The following is a 23,311-nucleotide window of genomic DNA, read 5'->3' on the forward strand; positions in this document are numbered from 1 at the left end:
CTATAAGTCTGATTTCTTCACCCCTCTTTGTGTGTCTCTCTGGGTTTCTTCTCTGCCCCTTGCCACCTGCTCAATGGTTCATTCTCACAAGGTCACTGATCTAGGACAGCAGGACATCTCAGAGGGTATCTAGTTCAGCCCTTTATTTTATGGGTGAAGCAAATCCGCCCACAGGGGTGACTTGCCCAAGGTCACACAGTGTGGGATCAAACCTGATACTGACTCCAGAGCCAGTGTTCCGTGTCTCCCGCCCCTCCAGGCTCAGCCCCGCTGTGTCTGGACCCTCGGACCGCCAGGCTTAGCTGGATTTGCCTCCATATGTTGCTGCCCATTCTTGTCCCCAGGGCACACTCGACGCTTCCTGGCCGTCCTTGAAGAAGGAGGAGCGGAGGGAGGCCAGACCTGTTGCCTGCCGGCTGTCCGCGCCGTGAGCTTAGGATCGGAGCCAACGCCAGTCCATTGCGTTCCGTGGGGGTGGGGGCACGTGTGACTCGCGGACGGGTCGGGGGGGAGGGAGGTCCGGGTCCCCCAGACGCCTCTCTTTGTCCCGCCCCCTTCGCAGAAGCTCTCAGACCGATGGGCTGCACGGTGAGCTTGGTCTGCTGCGAGGAGCTGGACCTTGGACCTCCCGGGGTCCCCCAGCTCCCTAAATGCCCCCCGGGTCCAGGTCACAACAAGCGCCCAGCCCCCTGTGGCCCAGCGAGCCCCCAGAGAAAGAAGCGACTGCTGGAGGTGAGCTAAGGGCCGGAAGGGAGACAGGGTAGGTGCCAGTGGGGAGGAACTGAATGTTTGTGCTTGTGGAAGGTTGGGGTGCGGTGGGCAATACCTACTTGTGGCTGCGCTGGGATGAGAGCCGTAGGGAAGGCTAATGAGCTTTGTGGGGCATAAAGGAGGACTACCTGTGTGACCGCAGGACAGTCACTTGGTCTCAGTTTCCTTATCTAGGAGGGGATTGGATTAGATGAGCTCCAAGCTCTCCCACTCGAAGTGCTTCTGGGAGAGCTCTGGGGAGGGGCATGGGACTAAGCCAGTAGAGGGTGGAGTAATGGGGCTGGGGGGAAGGGGGGGGTCACATCTCTCCTGGGGCCAGTACTGACAGTTTAAAGAATGAAGTGGACAGAGGGGTGTGTGTGTGTGTGTGTGGGGTCTCCCAGAAGGAGCAGGATTGTGCCAAGGAAGGATGACAAAAGGGTTAAACTTCCCTAGCCAGTCTTTCCAGGAGTTTGTTTCAGGCCCTGAGTGCCCAGATGCAGTGTTGTGTGGAGAGCTGTGGGCAGTGACCAGACTGGCTGGTAGAGTTGGGTTGGGGGAAACTTCTGAGCCAGAAGGACAGGTGGATGGGGAGAAAGGGTCCTTCAAGAGCTGAGGACTGGCATTGAGATGTTAGTTATCTGGATTCTTATCTCTTCCTTCATTATCAGTGGAGGTGAGTCTTGGGGTCCTTGTTGTCATGAAGTTGGTGTGAGAGGTTGGAGCCCGGAGAATCTCTATTTCTCGAGGATTCCGGATCAAGGAGAGGAAGCTGGGGTGTGAGGAGCAGTATGTGTGTCCTGGGAACACTGGCTGGGTGACTGGAATCCAATTTAGATGGAGGGAAATGACTCATGTTTGCCATTAGCTTGGGTGTCCAGTAGTACCCTCTCTTCCTTGGTATTTTCAACAGGGGCCATGGTATGTGGAGTCAGGGGCTCGAATACTTCTGATCTTGACCACCTACCCATTCCTAACTCAACATCTTTGGAGGAAAGACTAACATTGAACTTTATAATTGGAGTTTTGGAGTCTGGGGGTGCTCTGGGATACCTCTCTCCACAGTCAGAAGAAGCAGGCTACCATGTTGGCAGAAGTCCTAGGGACCGTTGGAAGCCCTGAATATTAATCGGGAACCATCTGCTTTGCACTATTTCCTATAACTGTTGCCTTCATCCCTCAAGGAAATCATGTAGTCCTCAGAACTAGGGCATGGTTCTCCAAAGACCCCAAACTCCTAGCTCCCAACCTAGAGAGTGACTACAGGAGGGGACTGAGGCCAGCCTGGGTGAGAGGGAAAAGTGAGGTGACTGTCTCTATACCAGCCCTGGAGGTTGCTCAGGATTCAGAATAGCTTCTGGTGGATGCTCTTGGGTCAGGCAAAGGGACTGAGTGGACTGAATGTGGTCTACAAGGGAGAATGGGAACAACTTAGGAGTCTGCTGCCTGGCCCATTGAGATGGTAGGCTGGGGAGGAGTGGGAGGAAAGGTAATAAGAAGGGGCAAAATTATAGAATTACGGAGCATAGAGCTCCACTTGCAGAAATTATCTCTTCACCTCTTTGAAGGATGGACTATCTTCTAGCTCATACAAGTAGGTAGTCTCTCTCCTTCAGAATTTCCAGGATAGGCAATATCATTGCCCTCTGCCCCAGGCTGACCTGTCCCATGCCTTTTGCCTTTGCTCATGTCCAACCTCAAGTTTGCTAAGTCCACTTTCCCTTATTTGATTTTCAGTGGAGATAGAGTAGGGCAAGACACTTTACTCCTTCAGAAATTTCTTAGGGACTCCTTGGTCCTTGATCACAGAACTCTCAGGAAGTCTGGGTTTTCTATCCCTGTTGTTATCTCTAGTGCTTCTGTGATTCAGCCTCAAGTTCTCCTTTTCCCTCAGTCCTTATTTTGGGGATCCTCTCTGCTGATCTTGGCTACCTTCCCCTTCCTAACTCAGCATCTTGTGAGGAAAGACTAATATTTAACCATATAGTTGGAGTTTGGGGGTGCTCTGAAGTGCCTCTCTTCAAAATCAGAAGAAGCAGGCTGCCATGTTGGTAGCCTCAGTCAATGTATCTCTCTTTGTCTTCCCATTTCTCTTTTTCCATTTCTGTCTCTCTCCATTTGAGACTTTATTTCTCAATTTTTTTTTCTCATTCTGTTTCTTTTTTGCACCTAAGTTGTGCCCAGTTTTAATGATCGAATGTTTCTAGATCTAGAGCTGCAAAGGACTTCAGGGGCCATCTAGCCCATTCCCTTCATTTTATAGATAAAGGTTAAGTCACTTGCTCAAGGTTACACAGGTGGTCGGTCAGAGGTGGGATTTGAATCTAGGTCTTCTGAGTTTGAGCTTATTCTCTTTCTCACATAGTACATTATCTCTCATCAAGATAGGAACTAGTGTATTGATCCCCAGAAGTAATAGGAAAGAAACAGTTGGAACTGGAGCATGAGAATAATTAGGGGCTGTTTCCAGAAAGGTAGATAAGAAAAGGAGATTGAAGGGAGTTGGGGATGGGAAGTGGGGTGGACATGTTGGAGACATGTGGGTATGTGGTGGGGAAGAGAGCCAGATAAAAGAGGGGATCGGAAAGAGGATAGACAAGAAAAGAGGGAAGAGAGACAGAAGGAGGAGAAGGAAGAGGAGAAGAAAAAGGAAGAGGTGGAGGAGGAAGAGAGATCAGAGGGCAGAGGAAAGAGGATGGGGGGAGAATGATAGAAAGAAGAGAGGAGAGAAGACAGGGGGAAGAAGGAAGAGGATAGAAAAGAGAGAGGGAAGGGGAAAAAGGAGAAGAGGAATAGGAAGGAGGAGGAGGAAAGAGAAGAGAAGGAAGAGGATAGAGGAGTGAAGGAGAAGAGACAGAGAAGGAGAAGAGGAAGGAGGAGAGGAGAGAGGAAAGAGGAGAAAGGAGGAGGAGAGGGAGAAGAAAAGAGAAGAGGAGAGAAAGGGAAGGGGAGGAAAGAGGTGAAAGAAGAGGAGATGAAGTCTGTTTGCATGAGGATGAGCTGGTTATGGAAGAGGCCTCCTGAGAGAGCCCCCTCCCTCCCCTATGACTCATGCCTAGCTCTCACTGCTTAAACTGACCCCAGTTCCAATGTCCTCTGCTTCCCCTTGGGATGCCCGATTTCAGCTGGGGCTAGCCGCTAGCTGCTTTCCTTGCCCCGAGGCTTTTTTCCTTCACCTCTGAGGCTGCCTGCTCTTCCCACCTTGTTCCTAACCCCCAAACTCAAGAGTCCAGATCATGACAGAGCCCCGGGAATTTAGACAGAACAGCCTGGGTTTTCTGTTCTTGTCATTCGTGACTGAGGTGAGCCAAGTCCGAAGACTTCAGTTTGACCTGCTCTCTCAGCCCAGGCTCCCAGAGAGGGAACTCTCCCTTTCCTCCCGCCGACCAAGCTGCCGCCTTGCCCTCCCTCTCCTTCCCTGACCAGGCTGCCCCGCTCTTTTCCCACAGACCACAATGCCCTCTCCTTCTTCCTCCAGACCACACAATCCTCCCTCCCCTCCCCTCCCCTCTAGACCAAACTGCCTATTCTCCTCTAGAGACCACATTGTCCTCTTTTCATACTGTGTGGCCTATGGCTTAACCTTAGTTTCCTCATCTGAGAAATGGAAATAAATATTTGCACTCGGGGCTGTTTCAAGAACCCAATGAGACAATGAATGTAAAATACTTGGTAAACTGAAGCATTCTAGCCAGCATCACTGCCATTCATGGGAGAAGTAGTTCCCTTTCTTTCTCTCCTCCAAGTCACACTTCTACTTCTAGTCTACAGTTTTTCTTTTTTCTTTCTCTTCTTTTCTTTTTTGGCCCCCTTTGTCTTTAAATTGAGCCAGCCTTCTTGGTTCCCCCAAACTTGTTTGTGTGTCAGGATCTGCATGGTTCCTGCTGGTGGATAGAGGTACCTCCCCCCTCCTCTCCTGGGAAGGGCACAGGAAGCCCTATCTGTATTTAGCTCATTCTTCCTTCTCACTCTGTATGTGGACTCTCACTCGCTCCACTGGCAGTGCCAACCTGCTCTGCTGGCGGTGAAAGGAGGGTGGGGCTGCCCCATTCAGAGCGTGCCTGGCAAGCTCTCCCCAGAACCATTCCCGCTAAACTTTTCCAGGGGCATATGCCAAGGGGCCCCAAGGGGGACATCACCAGGTGCCAGCCTCAACCCTCTCCCTCTTAGCCTCCTTGAGAGACAAGCAGGCACTTGCAGGACTGGTAAAGGTACAGTCGAACAAGGAGATATGGGGCAGTTCCAGAGATTTTTCCACACCCATTCTCAAGGTCATTGTGTCCATTCTAGCCCCATTCTCCACCCTCTCCCTCCCCCCCACTCCAGGCTTGGCAACTCCTCCCCCCATCTCAAAATAGAGATATTATTCTGAATGATCCCCAGCTAAGAAAATTCACAGGCTCCTTTTCTTTCCTCTTCCAAGTTCTAGTCTTTCAGAATTAGGAAGTTCTTTTGAATATCTAGCTGCGATGTTTCCAGCTGTACTTTGGGACTGTTTTCTTTTGCTCTGTCCTTGTTATATAGAACCATGACAATCATGACATTTTAGACCTGGAAGAGATCTTGGAGCTCATCTCCATCAATCCCCTATTTTACAGGATAGGAAACGGAGGCCAAGATGAGGCAAGTGATTAGCACAGAGACATGAAGGTAGGTGATAATGAAATCTGGACCTGGGGCCACATCTCCTGACTCTCAGTTAGCTTTCTGTCCACTAGGTTTATCAGTGGGACTCATTTGGGGGAGGCTAGGAATATCTCTACCTGCCATGATTGACACGTAGCTTCTGGAGGGGGGCAAAGAGTCTCAAGTGGGGAACTGCCTGAATCACACTCAGAGGCAGCTGTTCTGGGGAGGAGAACTTACCCATGGGCTGGAGCTCCGATGAGTCAGGTTTGGACTCTATTATGCTTTGGCCTGGATAGCTAAGTGTTTTGAAATCTTTTTATTGTTATATTAGACTTTTTCCTCCCTTTATTTTGAGCTCGAATTCTCTTCATCTCTCTCTCATCTTTTCTTTCCTTCAGAAGATAAACAATTGGCTTTATCATATAAAACATTTCCATATTTGTTATATTGTGGAAAAGACACACACACTATGAAGAAAACAAAGTTATGTGTTCTGTTTCAATCTGCATTCAGATTCCATCATTTTTTTTCTCTGGAGGATTTATCATAAGCCCTTTGGGATCATCTTGGATCTTTGTATTGCGGAGAACAGCTAAGTCATTCACGGTTGTTCATCAGACAGTTTTGCTTTTACTTTGTACAATGTTCTTTTTTTTTTTCCTGCTAACTTCACTCTGCATCAGTTCATGTAGGTCTTTCCAGGTTTTTCTGAAATTATCCTGCTCGTCATTTCTTATAGCACAATAATAGTATTCCATTACAATTATATACCACAACTTCTTCAGCCACTCCTTAATTGATGGGTAGTCCCTAAGGTTCCAATTCTTTGCCACAACACAAAATGCTGCTATAAATATTTTTGTACAAATAGGTCCTTTCCTCCTTCTTTGATCTCTCCTGGATACAAACCTAGTAGTGTATCAAAGGGTGTATAGAGTTTTATAGCTCTTTGGGCACACTTCCAAATTGCTCTCCAGAATAGTTGGATCAGTTCACAACTCTACCAACAGTGAATTCGTTTCTCAATTTTTTTCACATCCCCTCCAACATTTATTATTTTCATTTTCTGTCATTTGAGCCTATCTGATAGGTGTGAGATGGTACCTTAGAGTTGTTTTACTTTGCATTTCTCTAATCAAATGGAACATTTTTTCATATGATTATAGGTAGCTTTGATTTCTCTGTCTGAAAACTGCCTGTTCATGTCCTTTAACCATTTATCAATAAGGGAAAGATAAGTATTTTATAGATTTGACTCAAGTCTTTATATATTTGAGAAACAAGGCCTTTGTCACAGATACTTTTTATGAAAATTTCTTCCCAATTTTTTGTTTTCCTTCTCATCTTGGGTGCATTGGTTTTGTTTATACAAAATCTTTTAACTTTAATATAATTTAATTTTATTTATTATTTTTAATATATATTTATATATTATATATTTATATATTATAATTATATATAATATATTTAATATATAGTAATATATTGTTATAAAATAATATAATATAATTTAATATATTAATATAAATTAATAATATAATATAATATAATAATAAATTTAAATGATTGATTTTATATTTAATAATGCTATTGATGTTTTATTTGGTCATAAATTCTTCCCTTCTCCATAGATTTGATGGGTAAACCATTCCATGTTCCACTAGTTGCTAATGATATGACCTTTTGATCTTTGCTTGGTAGATGGTGTGAAATGCTGATCAATGCCTAGTTTCTGCCATAGTTTTCCAGTTTCCCCAGCAATTTTTGTCAAATAATGAGTTCTCATCCCAGAAACTTGGATCTTTGGATTTATTAAACACTTGAATGATATAGTCATTGTCTGCTGTGTGTCCAGTGCTTAATTTATTCCGTTGGTCCACCCCTCTATTTCTTAGCTAGTACTAGATTGCTTTGATGTTTACTGCTTTGTAGTGCAGTTTGAGATCTGGTACTGCTAGGCCACTTTTCTTATTCTTGACTTTTTGTTCTTACAGATGAATTTTGCTATTTTTTTTCTATCTCTATGAAATAATTTTTTTGGTAGTAGTTGTTTTAATTTTAAATCAACTTCACCTCCAAATATATCTCCCCCACCACCCAGAAAGCAAAGAATAATAAAACAAAAAAAAGCATGACTTTGAATCCAAACAATTCCAACAGCATATAACATTTTGCACTCATTGTCCTCCCATCTCTGCAAAGAAATGATGGATGTTCATTTTGTCATCTTTTGGGGGACTGATTTGGGTCATACCAGGAATCAGAGTTTTTGTAGTTCTTTCAAATTGTACTGTTGTAGTCATTATGTATGTTGTTGTCCTGGTTCTTCTTATTGCACTTTGATCCATTCCTATCACCTTCCTATACCTTTCTTTGTTTTGCTAAGTCATTGTTTCTTTTGGTGCAGTAACTGTTATTGCCTTCTTGTACCATCTTTGTTTAGCCATTCCCCAGTTGATGGGCATCATTTTGTTTCCACTATATTCTATTTTGCTATTAAAAGTATGTCTATAAATATTTTGTTGCCTCTGGGTTCTTTTTGCCTTTGATTTCCTGGGGGTATATGGCCTGAGGTGGGATCTCTGGGACAAGAGGCACAGGAAATTTAATCATTTCCTTAGCATAATTCCAAATTGCTTCCATCTTGGTTGGGAAAATTCACAGCTCCATCAACAGTATATTAGTGGGTCTGCCATTTCATCGCTTCCTCCAATATCCATTACTTTCATTTTAGCTGCCCCTAAACTTACGTGATTTTAACAAAATATTTTGTTAGTGCTTTTTAAAAAATCCTTATCTTCTGTCTTATTATCAGTTCTAAGACAGAAGGGTTGGGGCTAGGCAACTAGGGTTAAGTGACTTGCCCAGGGTCACACAGTTAGGAAGTGTTTGAGGTCACATTTGAATCTAGGACTTCCGAACTCTAGGTCTGGTGTTCTATCTACTGTGCTACCTAGCTGCTCTAGCTATGACTCTGGGCAACTTGTTCAGACCTAGTTTTCTACCTGTAAAATGGGAATAACAATAACATCTACCACTCAATGTTGTGATGATAAAATGAGATGATATTTTAAAAATTCTTTTTGCAAATCTTAAAGTGCAATATAAATGCTAGTTGACAGTTAATAACGGCATATATAGAAGTCATTGCTAGAAGTTCTGATCTTCTAACGGAGATATGGTTCTGCATTTCATTTGTGAAAGGATGTCCCTTTTTATACTAGGTCTCTAAGTTCTTTCAGAATGGAGATGGCATTTTCTCGCTGGGTCTCATCTCCCCCATCACCTAGCACCAGGCTCTGCATACTTCCTAAATGTTTAGTGGATGAACGCTTCCATTTGTCAGTGCCTCTATTAAATTTGGTGTCTAGAGCTGGATAATAATGATACTAATTGACAATCATGTGGTGCTTTGAAAGCTTTTTACATATATGATCTCACTTGAACCTCACCACAACCTTGTGAGTTAAATGTTATTATTATCCCCATTTTACAAATGAGGAAACTGGGGCCAAGAAGTTTAAGGGATTTGCCTGGGGTCACATGGATAGTAGATAGAGGAGGGGATATTTGAACCCAGGTCTTCCTGATTCCAAGTCCAGGACTTTCTCTGCCCTACCACACTGGTTTCAGATGCAATTTGGCCATGCCATAAAATATGGTGGTTCCAGCTTCCTCATTCTGGAGTCTCTATTAACTTTTTGTTTGTTTTGTTTTTTATTTTAAGTTGAGTTACTTTTACGTCACAGGCAGTTATAGGATCAGTCAGTCAAAAAGCATTCACTTATTTATTTCATTTTTTTTAGAACCCTTACTTTCCTTAGCCTCAGTAGTCCTGTGTATTGGTTCCAAAGCAGAAGAGTGATAAGGGCTAGGTCATTGGGGTTGAGTGACTTGCCCAGGGTCACACAGCAAGGAAGTGCCTGAGGCTGGATTTGGACCTAGGATCCTTCTCTCTAGGTCCGGTTCTCTATCCACTGAGCCATCTAGTTGCCCCTAGCATTCACTTATTAATGAGCTTATGCCAAGTACCTACCAAGTTCTAAGGATACAAAGACTGAAAATATAATAATTTTTGTTGTCAAGGAATTTACGTTCAAATGGGAGACACAACAGATACACATATAAGAATATGGAATAAATATAGGAAAAAGAGACCAAGCCAATCTGTCTCCCTTGGGGCTTGACTGCCCAAGGGTTTGGGTGAGATGAGAATGAACAGTTCCATCTGGTGACACACCAGACCCTGCCATATGCCTTGCTGCTGTGTCCTCCTAGATCCTCTAGGGCTCACCATTTCTTCTGCCTCTGCCTCTTGCTGATTCCCTGCCATGGTTACATGAAGCCTTAGGACTTCGGAACCTTTCTATTTGCCTCGCAGCTAAATTTTCTTCGGTGTGTTGTCTTCTTTCGGCTAGGGAGTGCCTTGCTTTTTCGCTTTGAATCCTCATTGCTTGGGACAGCAGCATTCCCTACAGAGTATGTACCTAATTATTTCATTCACTCACTTATTTATTATTTATTTATCTAGTCATTTATTGACTCCATTCATTTGATCCCTTGTAACAAAGAATAATTAAGCAAAACCATTTCATACGGTTCCTGCATTTGATAACATATTCAGTATTCTGGCAGGGCAGCTAAGTAGCTCAATGGATAGTTAGCCAGGTCTAGAGATGAGAGGTTCTGGGTTCAAATCTGGCCTCAGACACTTCCAAGCTGTGTGTCCCTAGGCAAGTCACTTAACCCCCATTGCCTAGCCCTTACTGCTCTTCTGCCATGGAATCAATACATAGTATTGATTCTATGATGGTAGGTAAGGGTTAAAAATATATGTATGTGTATTTAAATTAAAAATAAAAAATATATAAAATATACGATATTCTGCCTATCTCTTCAATTACTTATGGTTGGGCTTCTTTGAATGACCTTGTCACTTACGACATTAACTTTTATGGAGGTTACTGCACTGGAATGCTGGATCCTATCAAGTTCTCAGGCCACTAAGACTCCTGAATTATCTCCCCATGACCTGTGGGGAAGCCAAATCTCTTTTCCTTTGGACTGGTTTGTAAATTTTATTTATTTATTTATTTATTTTGGTTTAACCCAAGTGAAGGATTTAACACTTGTTCTCATGATGAGATATTGTTCCATTCAGCAACTACATTTGCAATTGTTTTTCAGTCATGTTCTACTCTTTGTGACCCCATGTGAGGTTTTCTTGGCAAAGTGGTTTGCCATTCCCTTCTCCAGCTCATTTTTACAGATGAGTAAACTGAGGAAAACAGGGTTACACAGCCAGCAAATGCCCAAGGCCAGTTCTGAACTCAGGAAGATGAGTCTTCTTGACCCTAGACCAGGTACTCTCCATGTAGTTTCCCCTCAGCAACCACCAAAACTGACAAAATCCTTTTGGATTGTTATGTGGTCCTTGAAGATGTTAGCTTACTTCTTCCATCCTTATGCCATGGTATTAGCTAATAAGGCTTACCCTGTAACATCTGCTAGGAATATTTTCATCTTAATAAAGGACTCTGGAATGAAAATAAAAATGATGGAATTCAGGTACCTGCCAGGTGACAGAGTATTTAAATATATTTGTGTCTATGCATGTTTATGCATGTTTAATATATATCTCTGTCTCTGCCTCTCTGTGTCTCTGTCTCTCTCTGTCCTTCTTTCTATCTCTCTGTCTGTCTGTCTCTCCTCTGTCTCTGTCTCTCTACACACACACACACACACACACACACACACACACACACACACTCTTTCTTTCTTGATAGAATGTAAGCTGCTTGAGGGCAGGGATTTTTTCATTTTTCTCTTTGTATCTGTAGTGTCAACATAAAGGAGGTGCCTGATAAATACTTGTTAATTGATTAATGTATCCCCTGTCTTTCCTTACCCTTCTTCCTACCCTTCCTTTTGAATAAAAAGGAGACAAAGCAATCCTGTTGCCTCCTGCTTTTGGTTGGTGCTAAAAACTTTTGCCATTGGAGGCAGAGACCCCCTGGTAGGGGAAGGTAAGCTTAGTCATCCTGGAGATTGGGGTTTCTTAACCTCTTTCTGTGTCATGGACCCCTTTTGGACAGTCTGGTGAAGCCTGGGGGATCCTCTTCTCAGAATTATGTTTATTTTTTTATTTAAAAATTTAAAAACTTTACCTTCTGTTTTAGTATCAATCCTAAGACAGAAGAGCTACAAGGGCTAGGCAATGGGGGTTACATGACTTGCCCAGGGTCACACAGCTAGGAAGTGTCTGGGACAAGATTTGAACCTCTGTCTTCCATACTCCAGACCTGGCTGTTTATTTACTGTACTATCTAGCTGTCCTTCTTCCTGTACATGTTTAAAGGTCAGAGATTCCATGCTGGAAATTTTGGGGTCTGGAATAAGATTTTGTGATATTCTTTAACCCTTAACCTGCCCTAGGCTTGGTGTTTTATCTACTGTACTATCTAGCTGCCCTAGAATGATGATTTTATTTATTTATTTAAAATCCTCACCTTCCATCTTAGAATCAATACTGTGTATTGGTTTTAAGGCAGGAGATCAGTAAGGGCTAGGCAATAGTGGTTAAGTGACTTGCCCAGGGTCACACATCGAGGAATTCTCTGAAGTCAGATTTGAACACCAGACTTCCCATCTCTAGGCCTGACTGTCAGTCCATTGAGCAACCTAGTTCCCCCTCAGAATGATATTTTTAAATGCAGAAAATAAAATACATAGGATGACAAAGGAAACCAATGATATTTAAATAGTTACGAAAATATCAGATAAATAAGCTTTTTTTATAGTTTATAGACTCCAGTGAGGAACCCTGACTCAAAAGGTCAGCCGCTGAAGAATTAGGAGACAGGGTCTAAAGACTGATGAGAGCCTAGAGTGGGGAGCAGAGGAGTAGAAGAATGTATAGCCCTGACTAAGTTATTTAACCTCGATAAGCCTATTTCTTTTTCTGTAAAATTAAAGAGTCAGAATCAACGACAAGTCCCTTCCAGCTCTAAATCTTTCATCCCATAATTTTATGCCCTGGAGAGCTGATGCTTTATTTTCCTGGTTGCCCTTAGCTCAGAGTGGAGGAAGATGAGGATGAAGTCCAGTTCTCCCAAACTGAGGATTCATCATCTAAGAGACTCTGCTCACAAAGATTTAGTAGAGTCAGATAAGGAGCAGAGCCCAGACGTGCCCCCTCCCTCTAATCCCAGCCTGAGTTTCTGCATTGTACATTATAGAACATTTAGAAACAGGAGGCAAAGGATGCTACTTGGGGTTGGGGTCTTGTCTCTTTCAGGAGTAGGAGGGTTTCTGAAGTAGCTAGAGAGACTGAGAAGAGAGGGGGACAGGGAAAGAATGCCCAGAGACAAAGGTGTGTGTGGGGAGAATTTGCTTGATTGAGGTTCACAGAATCTTCTCTATTTTCTCCCCATTCACTCTGGGCAGGTTAATGATGTTTTCTCTGATCCTGGGCAGAAGGGGGTGTGGGAGGGGGCTAATGAAGCAAGCTTGAGGTAAAAAGAAGTGGGTGGTTGGCTTGTGTCAAGCATACCCAGTCTGATGGTAAAGGCTGGGCTAAAATTTCAGCCGGTGATAAACAGACAAGATGGCAGGGAGTCCTTTTCCAATGGTGGGATGAATGGATGGGAGAGCGTTCCTCTCCCTAGGAGCTAATGAGCCCAGAGAAGAAGGGTAACAATATGAGCTGGGCCAGAAAGCATGAGTTTGGCACAGGAGGTCAAGATAGTTCCTTTTGTCCCAGCCCAGTTCTCTACCACGTTCTGATTAAGCTTTCCACCACCTGCCCTCCAAACCCTTCCTTTCCCACCCAGCCTAGTGCTTTTTTCCTTAAGCCAACTGCAGCCAAGGGTGGCACTGCTGAACCTGGGTTCATTCTTCCAGGGTCTGTTGGGGGAGCCTTCCATTGCTTCTCTAGTAAATAGCCTGGTTCTTGCGGTCTGGACTCTGGGGGTGGTAGCTGTATCTAAGAGGAGCCCAGCTGACACTCCCTAGCCCACAGGGATATGGAGGCCAAGGTACTTAGCTTGGAGGATGCTGGAAGCAGGAGGTTGGACCCTGACACTGACCTAGGAGCTCCTTCTTCATGCAAGTCTGCTCTCTCAGGGAAATTCCTCTCTTCTTCCTTCCAGTCTCCAGCTACTGGTGTAGAACTCTTGGTCGGCAGGAAAGGAGTTAAGCCAAAAACCCAGTGGAGCAATGGGCTGGCCCCCTGCCATGTCCTTTCTGCTCCACTGGCACTCAGAGGAGCCCTTCCCCAGCCCCAGGTGTAACCCACTCAGAGCCGGATGGGCTAGATGGTGGGGGCTGGGGGTGGGTGGGCTGGAATGGGAGGACAAGTCCATGGCTTGTGTGGCTTTTAGGACAATCAATGGGGGTTTGGGGTTTCTGCCTGGGAAAATCTTTGCTCTCCCTAGGGGTTGGTGAGCCCGAAGAAGGGTAACAAGTTTGTCCTGTGTGTGTGGCTGGAGATCCCAGAGACCAGAGCTGTGCAGCAGAGTGAAAGGTTAACTTAGAATTTAGGGAGGTGTTGTTTTTGGCTTGGCTTCCCCAATACACACCCGTCACATGCCCCTGACCATGGGTATGCTGGGGGTGGGGAGTTGATAGTGTGTGTGTGTGTGTGTGTGTGTGTGTGTGTGTGTGAGAGAGAGAGAGACAGAGACAGAGACAGAGACAGAGACAGAGACAGAGACAGAGAGAGAGACAGAGAGACAAAGAGAGACACTGAGAAAAAGAGACAGAGGGAGGGAGACACAGAGATAGACAGTGACAGAAACAGAGACAGAGACAAAGAGAGATACACAGAGAGAGAGGGGGAGAGAGAGAGAGATAAAGAGAGGGAGAGGGAGAAAGAGGCAGAAAAGGCTCTAAGGGCTTATTTTTTATTTATCACCTAGTTTCCTTGGTCTGCTAATCCCAACCTACCCAGGCCAGGAACAAGGTTGGCATTTCTTTTTCTTTTTTTTTTTAAAGGAAAAAAGAAACTTTAGAACACATAAGCATAAGCAAGCAAAATGAATCTATAAAATGTGGCCATGTCTTCTAAGGGCAGTTAGGTGGCTCAGTGGATTGAAAGCCAGGTCTGGAGATGGGAGATCCTGTATCTAACCCTTATTGCTCTTCTGCCTTGGAACCAATACTTATTATTGATTTTAAGAAAGAAGATAAAAGTTAAAAAAACAACAACAACCCTTACCCTTCTGTTTTAGAATAGGTAGTAAGAGCTAGGCAATTGGGGTTAAGTGACTTCCTCAGGGTCACACAGCTTAGAAGCCTTTGAAGTCAGATTTCAACCAGGTCTTCCTGAGTCCAGATCTGTTGTTCTATCCATTGTGCTACCTAGCTGCCCCCACCTCTTAAAATTTTATTAATATTATTATTTTAATTCGTCTTTTTCAACTTGCGTCTCTCTGCACATCTCCCCCCCCCCTATCTTTGTTTATCCTCCTCCCTTATTTCTGTATGGATCTTTACTTCTCATATGATCACAGATTTAGAGCTGGAAGGGAATTTAGAAATGATCAAAACCAGCTCTCATTTTATGGGTGACCAGCTAAGGCTCAGAGATGCCAAGACACTTGCCTGCAGTCACATAGCTAGTAAGCAGCCTGGTTGGGATTTGAATCCAGCTCCTCTGACTCTAAATCCAATACTTTTCCCATAATGCTAGGCTGCTTCTCTGACCTTGGCATTTTCCAGCTCCTCTGTGCCCAGAGAGAGGGAGGAGCTGGGTTAATGACCTCTCCCTCTTCACCTTCCAGAGAAGGAAGCAGAGATGGGGAAGAGGGTCAATACCTTGTGTCTTAGGGACTCCCAAGGAAAAGGTTAGCACATAGGAGGCCACATCTTAGCCTCTTTACACTGTTTTCCTATGATCATTCTTAGTATTCATTCATAGCTCTCTGCTGATAACTGAATGGCACCTTCCCCTTCCTGAGATCCACACAACTCCCTTCTGGATCCAAAAACATTTAGAGGTACTGAAGGGGTCAGATCTGGAGCCTGCAGGGTGGGAAGGACTAGAGGCAGCCTCTTCTCTGAATATTTCGTTTATTTATTTTGTTTCCATATGGTTCACTTTTGTAAGTGACTAATCTTATAGAACCAAAACCCCCAAACATAAACCCAGATAATCAATTGAAAAATCGTTTGCTTTCATCTCCATTCCCACTCCTCTGACAGTTCTTTCTTTGGAAGTGGAGAGAGCATTCTTGGTCTTAAGCCCCTCTAGAACTGTCCTGAGTCATTAGAGAGAGCCTCTTGCTGATGACACGTCCTCTCCACCCCTCTGGCTTTCTCCCCTGGAAAAGAGGATGATGTCATTGGTCAACTTCCCTGGTTCCAGCCCCAGGGGTGAATCTGCAATCTGAATATACCCTAGTGGGATATTCCCTGCCATCTCAGCCCCCACCAGCCTTGGAGTATCTCTCGCATTGTGTCCCTTCTTCCTTCTTTCAGAGGCTTGGAGTGCCTCAGAGCTGAAAGGAAAATGAGGCACGGGATGTGACCGCCTCATTTCCACAGGGCTTTGTGGCAGTGGGGTGTGCTTTGTGCCCTCCTGCCCAGGGCTTCTCCTGTCTTGGTCTCACTGGGGAGCCATAGATTCTCATTTGCCTCTTGGGACCATAGCTCCTCCCTCTCAGCTTTTTCTGAACCCTAGGGGAAGGCAGACACCCTAACTCTCTAGGCTAAGACGTCATCGCTTGTCCCCACGCTTCATGTTCCTTAAAGCTGCTCCTAAGCCTGCCATATTCTTTGAAGTTGGCAGGGTGTGCTGGGGGTGAGGGTGGGGAATGAAGCAGGGAGGAGGGAAGCTGCCAAGCTGCGAAACCATTAAGGGAATGAAGTTGGACTTGGGCGTGTGGGTGGCTTGTTTTAAACAGGGCACCATGTTGGGGACGCTTTGGGGGAAGGGCCACACGGGATGGCCAAGCTGTCCCCTCCCCAACCCCCCTCTCCAAACCCCTCCCCACCACTGCTGCCACGGGCACAGACGGCATTGAGATGTATGAGGCTGGCCTGTTGAACTCCAGCCACTCATTATGCTAAACGGGGCTAATTTATTCCGTTGACTTTTAATTGAATTGCCGCAGAGGAAGCTAGATTGGTGTGTATCTGTGTGTCCACATGCCTGCACGTGGGGTGGCTGTGATCCATCATCGAGGTTTTCCCTCTCTCCCTTAGTCTGTCTCCATGGCCCCACGGCTCCCTTCCCTGTATTCCCAGCCCCCAAATTGGGTGGTGTGTGCTCCAGGAGTAGTGGGAGTAGGGGTGGGGGTGCGGATACAGAGTGGAGAAGGGAGCCTCCCTTCCCCTTGTCATTGGGCCTCTCAACACATTCTCTCTCTCTCTCTCTCTCTCTCTCTCTCTCTCTCTCTCTTTCTCTCTCTCTCTCTCTCTCTCTCTCTCTCTCTCTCTCTTTCTCTCTCTCTCTCTCTCTCTCCCCCTTTCTATCTCTCTCCCTTCCTCCTCAACAAATTCTCTGTCTTCTTCTTCTCCCTCCCTCTCCCCCAACACATTCTTACTCTCTCTCTCTGTTCTGTCTCTGTTTCTCTCCTTTTTTCTCTGTCTCTCTCCCTCTCTGTCTCTGTCTCCCTCTCTCTTGCCCTCTCCCTGTCTCCAATACATGGGCCCCTAGAGATGAAAAAGGGGGCATGGGGACAGAGGGAGGGACATTTCTTCCCTTTTTCATCAGAATCAATGAACCAAAGAATGTTACAGTGGAATTCCAGCCTAACTCCTTCCATTTCTCTCATTCCTCTTTTCCTTGCAAGAGGAGAAAATGAAGAGATGAAGTTTCGGAATTCTCAGACCCTAGGTGACTTTCCCAAAGTCATGTAGATGACCCAGGGCTGTTTTTCGACTATATGAAATTTGTGGCAATGTTTCACTTCTGAGCTCCTGTCAGAGGAATGAAGTACCAATGGGGTCTCCAAGGTAGAGTCCTCGTGGTGCTTAGGGAAAGGACCATGGACTCTTTCCAATATCTATTCTGGCTAATAGCAGCTCCCTCCAGGGTGACTTTATAGCCTGTAAAAGTGTATCCACAGGCTCTTAATTGAGTCTCACAAGAGCTTTGAATGTGAGCTTGCCAGGCATGTGTTATTATGCATGAAGCGACATAGAACAGTCATAGACCCAAGTCTCTTGCCTTTTGCTACCTCACTGGGCTTTTCTGCCTTTCTATCCATGCCCCTGCCTCAGAGCATCTATGCATCTTCTCTTTTTAAGCATCTCTAAGGAAAGGGAGGCTCCCATTTTACCTGAACTCCTCTTTCATCTTTTTTTCCTAACTAGCTCCAGGGATAGGGTCTTGCAGTGAGGTTTGCCTGCCCTGTGCCAATCTCAGGCTTGGGACATTCTAGGGTGTAGGTAAGAGAGGTCCATGATCTCTGGCAGGTGAGGGATGAGACCAAGAGCCCAGTACCTGGTCAAGCGGGAAAGCCTACCAGATCTACTGAAACTGAGGAAAAGTGAGCTCCAGTCTCCCTTCTCTGCTTCCCAGCTGAGAGGAGGGAGGGAGGGACTGGTCTGTTTGAACCCAGACAAGGTCATCCATCTCCTTCCTCCAGGATGCCTCTGTTTTGGTTCCAGACTTATCCCAAACTCCTATAAATTCTCCCCTTCTAGGCCCCAATCTCAGTAATTCTCTCCACTCCCACCCCATCAGCTTCCCCCCCTAAGCTCTTTATCTGCCTCTGTGCCTGTGAGAACGACCCCCATCTTCCTTCCCAGCCCCACAGACAGGGCGTCTCCCTCCCTCTCTTTCCCTTTCTCTCCCCTATTTATCTCTCCCTCTGCAAGAGAGAGTCTCTTTGTGTGGGGCTTTGTGTGGCTTTGAACTCCCAGGGCCTGGTTAGGAGGGTGAGGGGACACCCTCTCTCTCCTTCTCCTTCTCTCTCTCTGTGCCCCCCTCCCTTTCTTCCCGGGAGGATTTGTGTGTGTGTGTGTGTGTGTGTGTGTGTGGTGTGTGTGTGTGTCTTTTTTTTTCCCAGCCTGGGGGCCTTTGATGTGTAACTCTGGGGGGCAGGGAGGAGTGTATTGGAGGACATCCAGAGAAACAAACCGGTCCCTAGCTCTGACTCAAGATGGAGCTGCTCTGGATGGAGAGAAAGGAAGCTGCCTTTGAAGGGAACTAGAGAGGGTGAAGTTTGAGAGTGAGGTTTCTGCGGGAAGCAGGGAGATAGCTGGAGGTCTTTAATCCCCCATCCCACTGCCTGCCTTCTTCCCAGGCTCCCCTCACTCCTTTTTCCTGCTTTCTGATTTCCTTATCTCACCCTGTAATCTCTTCCCTCTCCTCCCATATCACTCAGTCTCAATCCTTTCTCCTGCTCAGCGTTTCTCCTCTTCTCCACCTCTGTCTTTCTCTCTTCCTCTCTGAGCCCCTTCCCTCCCCTCCATCCAATTGGATTCCGTTGAACAAACATCTGCTAACTAACCATTGTGTTCAAGGTACCAAACTGGGTCCTGGGGATATGAAATCGAGGCTCCCCTGGACCATTAGAGTGATACAAGAATCCCTTCTTTGACAAAGCCTACAATCTAGCGATGGACGAAGAATAGATGAGTCAGGACTGAATGAAAAATCATTTAGTAAGTGTTTGCTGTGTGCCAAGCCCTGCACTCCATACATGCCAAAGTGGGGCAGTCAGGTGGCCAAGTTTTGAGTTCTTTTGATTCAGTCTCCAGGATATTACCCCATGTACTCCCACCCTCTGCTGCCACCCTCCTCCTAGCCCTTAGTATTCCCTCAGCTGGTATGAGAGCTTCCCGTTTGTTTTCTGTGCCTCTAGTCTTTCCCCATCCCAAAAGTTTTCTTTTCCCTGGTTCTTTCACTGATCTGTGACCTTGCTCTCCAGTGGAGATTGTGACTCACTGTTCCTTCTCATCCTGTGTCATTCTTGTCCAGAGCCGATTCAATTCTGGATCCAAATCATAGACCATTCAAAGTGTCTCTCAATGGGAAGACCAGTTCTTTGAGTTTTCCAGGCAATAATCAAGACAACAGGCATTCAGCATCCCCTTGGGCTTTTCTGTGGTTCATTAGGTTGCATTATGGTGAGTGATTATTGACCTCATTTAGGAGGCTTAGAAATGCCCAAGGACTGGTGCCATCAGCACCGTGTCACTGGAAAACAGGAGCATTTGGAGGATTTTACTGTCTACAGAGAGTCTCTCTTAGAGTTGTTCTCTATCCTCAACATGGCAGACGTATTTTGGTGACACCTATGTTTTCCTGTTCTGTGTCTTCTTTGATGATTACAATCATAGGATCATCGAACAAAATCATCTCTGTTGTTACCTCTTTTAAGGACTCTTGTGTTTTCTACATATACATAGGAGGCAACTTGTTAGAGAAGAGCCTTTATGGTAGTATTTTTTTTAACCCTTACCTTAGAATCAATATTATGTATTGGTTCCAAGGCAGAAGAGTGGTAAGGGCTAAGGCAATGGGGGTTAAGTGACTTGCCCAGGGTCACATAGCTAGAAAGTATCTGAGATCAGATTTGAACCCAGGACTTTTTGTCTCTAGGCTTGGCTCTCAAACAAGTGAGCGAGCCACCCAGCTGCCCCCTTTATGGGAGTATTTTTCTTTATCGCATTACATTTTAAAAAAGTCAACAAATAATAAACACAGTGGGTCTCCTATACCTTTCAGTCAGTTGCATAAATATGTAGTTAAAATCTTCCCATTTCTTTCTCATACATTTATCAGGAATACTTTTGAGAAGTCAATCCATATCAATTAGTAAACGCTTATATCATCCTTAAGATTTTGGAAAGATAGGAAAGTAGATCTATAGTTCATAGTTATTAATATTTTAATATTAACATTTTCTTAATCATCTTTTTGTGGCCACAGTACCCATGTTTCTTTCTATGCATTTGAAATCTTTATTTCTATGCTGTATTGTTCAATATATTTTTTTAAATTTGGTGACCACCTTTGCATTGAAATTGCTCAGTATTAAAGTACATATGGATATCATTTGGAGGGTCTTCTTTATTTATTTGTGAAATTTTTCTGCTTCTTGGCCTTTGAAACATATGGTGGCATATAAGCTGCAGTTATCTTCGCTGTCATCATTTCCTAATATTAATCGTGAACATTGATAATAATAATAATAGTGAGCATTTACCTGGGGCTTTCAGGTTTGCGAAGTGATTTCCATCTCATCTGATCTCCATAACCACCCTGGGAGGCGTGTGCTTTTATTATCTTCATTTTATAGACGAGAACCCTGAGGCATAGGGAGGTTAAGTGACTTGGCCAGTCACACAAGCTAGTAAATATCCGAGGTGGTGTTTGAACTCAGGACTTCTTCATTCCAGGTTCAGTACTCTAACCACTGAGCAACTCCATTGTGCACAAGGCCATGAGATCCTTTGAAACTATTTCTTGTGGCCTTTCCACACATGATAAATTCTACCAATTCCTCTATTTGTCTTGCTGAGGAGAAGCAACTCATTTAGTTATAACTTCCGTTTATCTCATGATTTTATCTGTTGAGAGAATGGCAAGATGAATAAGATTCAGCCCCTTCAGGAATACATCTGTTGGCCTGTGGATAGATTGCCAAGGCTTAGGTTAATTTTTCTAGATGTTATAAAAACTAGGATTTGTAGCCTTTTCTGTCCCCTTTTCTACCTCCTTCCTATGGAAGTAGAAGGGCTCAGGACTGAGGCCAGTTTGGTATTTTACTTCGTCCCTTTGATTACCTTGGCCAAAGAATTTATTACTTAGTGTCCAGCCTCGTGGCAATGAAATTCCCCAAGCTTATCTTGGCAGGTTTTTGCAAAGCCTTCGTGGCTGGTTGCCAAAGGTGTACTTAAAATCTGTCCCATGCTCATGTTCGATGGTCCTTGCTTTTGGGAACCCAAAGGCTTCTGAGCAGGACTTGGCAGGGTCTCATTCCTACACCCTGCTTCCAAATAAAGAGTCTGTGGAGTCATGCATCCATGTAGGTGCCATCCATACAAGGCATCTCCCTAGAGGGCAGTAGATCTGACTGTCACTCTCCTGCTCAGAAATCTCCATTGGCTTTTTAATCACCTGTAAGTGACAGAATATAAATGTCCTCAGCCATTTTCAATTTGCTTCTGGCTTACCTTTATTTCACAAGATGTTCCTCCATTCTCTGTAGTTCAGCCAAACTGGAATATTTGGAGAGAGCGCAAGGCTGGAGATTGGGATTTGGAAGCCATCTGCATTCACTGAAGCCATAGGAAGAGAGGAGATGAGACAGAGACAGAGAGAGGAGAAGAAGAAAGAGGAGGTAGAGGAGAAGATTCTGGTATTTCTGAATTGCCCTTTATGTCTCTCAGCCCCTACTCTCATTGTGAGGGAAAATTCCAGAAGGGAAGAGATCAGCAAGTATTGTTTCTTCCCCTTGGGATAATTTTCCTCTTTAGGACACTTGGCTTCTCCAAGAACTCTGAATCATTCGGATCTGGAAGGGTGGACAAACACCTTTTACAAAAAGGAAAAAGAAAAGGAAACTGATAAAAAACAAACTAATAAAGAAAAACTCAAAAACATAATGGATAGATGTTTCGGGCTATTATTAACAGAACACAGATTTGCTTAACTAAGGCCTTTCTAGGAGTTGGCTTGGCTGGCATAGTTTTTTTTTTTAATACCCTTATTTTCTGCCTTTGAACTAATACTATATATTTGTTCTAAGGAAGATAAGGGGTAAAGGCTAGGCAATAGAGGTTATGACTTGCCCAGAGTCATACAACTAGGAAGTTCCTGAAGCTAGATTTGAACCTAGGACCTCCCATCTCTAGGATTGGCTCTCCACCCACTGAGCCACCCAGCTACCCCTGAGGCTCAATTTCTGTAGGAGAGGTTTACTAAATCTCTAGACTAGAGCACCAGTGATTGGCAAGTTCTTCTGTACACTAGGAGTGATTAAACTCCTGATGCCAGCCCTGTCCTTTCCCCCAGATTCTCTCCTTTCTTCACATTTCTTCCCAGAGGAGGACTTAGAATTCTATCACTATAGAGTAACTCTGCAGTGCCGTGTATTCAGCTAACATTTATTAAGCACCCGTGACCTTCACAGAGTTCTGTTCTAGATGACTGGGGGAAATGAAAATGTCAAATAAGATGTATTTCCTGACCTCCTGGAACTTTAGCCTAATAGAATGGTCCCTACCATTTTATTCTTATTTATTTATTTTTGGGAAAGATATCTTATTTTACCAATTACATGTAATAACAATTTCCCACAACTTTTCTGAAGTTATCTGATCCAAATTGTCTCCCTTCCTTCCCAGCTCTGGGATATGGTAATCAATTTGGCCTGGCTTATCCATGTTTTATCATGAAAAACACTTCCATATTGTTCATTTTTGTAAGAGAATACTCATATAAAACTGAAACCCCTAAATAAAAACCCAAATAAACTAAAGTGAAAAATAGGATGCTTTGTTTGCATTTCAACCCCAACAGTTTTTTCTCTGGAGGAGGAGAGCATTCTTTGTCATAAATATTTCAGAATTATCCTGGATCATTATATTGCTAAGAGTGGATCCCAACATTTAAAAATTTAAATGCTTTCATTTTTTAATGTTAAAAATATCTGACATCCCCCATAGGATAGAAGTTATCAGATATTAGTGTCACAAGTGGGTCCTTAATCAATAAGCATTTATTGAGCACCTTTTGTGTTTGAGACATTGTGCTAGGAACTAGGATGATAAAAATAAAAGTTAAAATAATTTCTGCAGTGGTAGAGGAGCAGCTAAGTGGTGCAATGGAAAGAGAGCCAGGTCTGGAGATGGGAGGTCCTGGATTTAAATCTGGCCTCAGACACTTCCTAGCTGTGTGACCCTGGGCAAGTCACTTAACTTCGATTACCTAGCCCTTACTGCTCTTCTACATTGGAACCAATACTTAGGATTG

The 23,311-nt window shown here is 44.4% G+C and overlaps 1 protein-coding gene across 9 annotated transcripts in view; it reads left to right on the plus strand.

Moving 5' to 3' along the window:
- The first annotated feature begins 556 nt into the window (after positions 1 to 556).
- TNS1 (tensin 1) overlaps positions 557 to 23,311 on the plus strand; it is a 338,276-nt gene continuing 315,521 nt past the window's right edge. For 7 of the 9 annotated variants that reach the window (XM_056808037.1, XM_056808038.1, XM_007501757.3 and 4 more), the window contains exon 1: positions 558 to 732. In XM_056808037.1, coding sequence (XP_056664015.1) covers positions 577 to 732 — 156 coding nt within the window. In that variant the 5' untranslated portion in view covers positions 558 to 576. Of the gene's footprint in view, positions 733 to 23,311 lie in introns of all 9 variants that reach the window. The other 2 variants (XM_056808034.1, XM_056808035.1) reach the window with 1 other exon arrangement.

Source organism: Monodelphis domestica, chromosome 8, assembly GCF_027887165.1.
Source record: "Monodelphis domestica isolate mMonDom1 chromosome 8, mMonDom1.pri, whole genome shotgun sequence".
NCBI classification, from domain to species: domain Eukaryota; kingdom Metazoa; phylum Chordata; class Mammalia; order Didelphimorphia; family Didelphidae; genus Monodelphis; species Monodelphis domestica.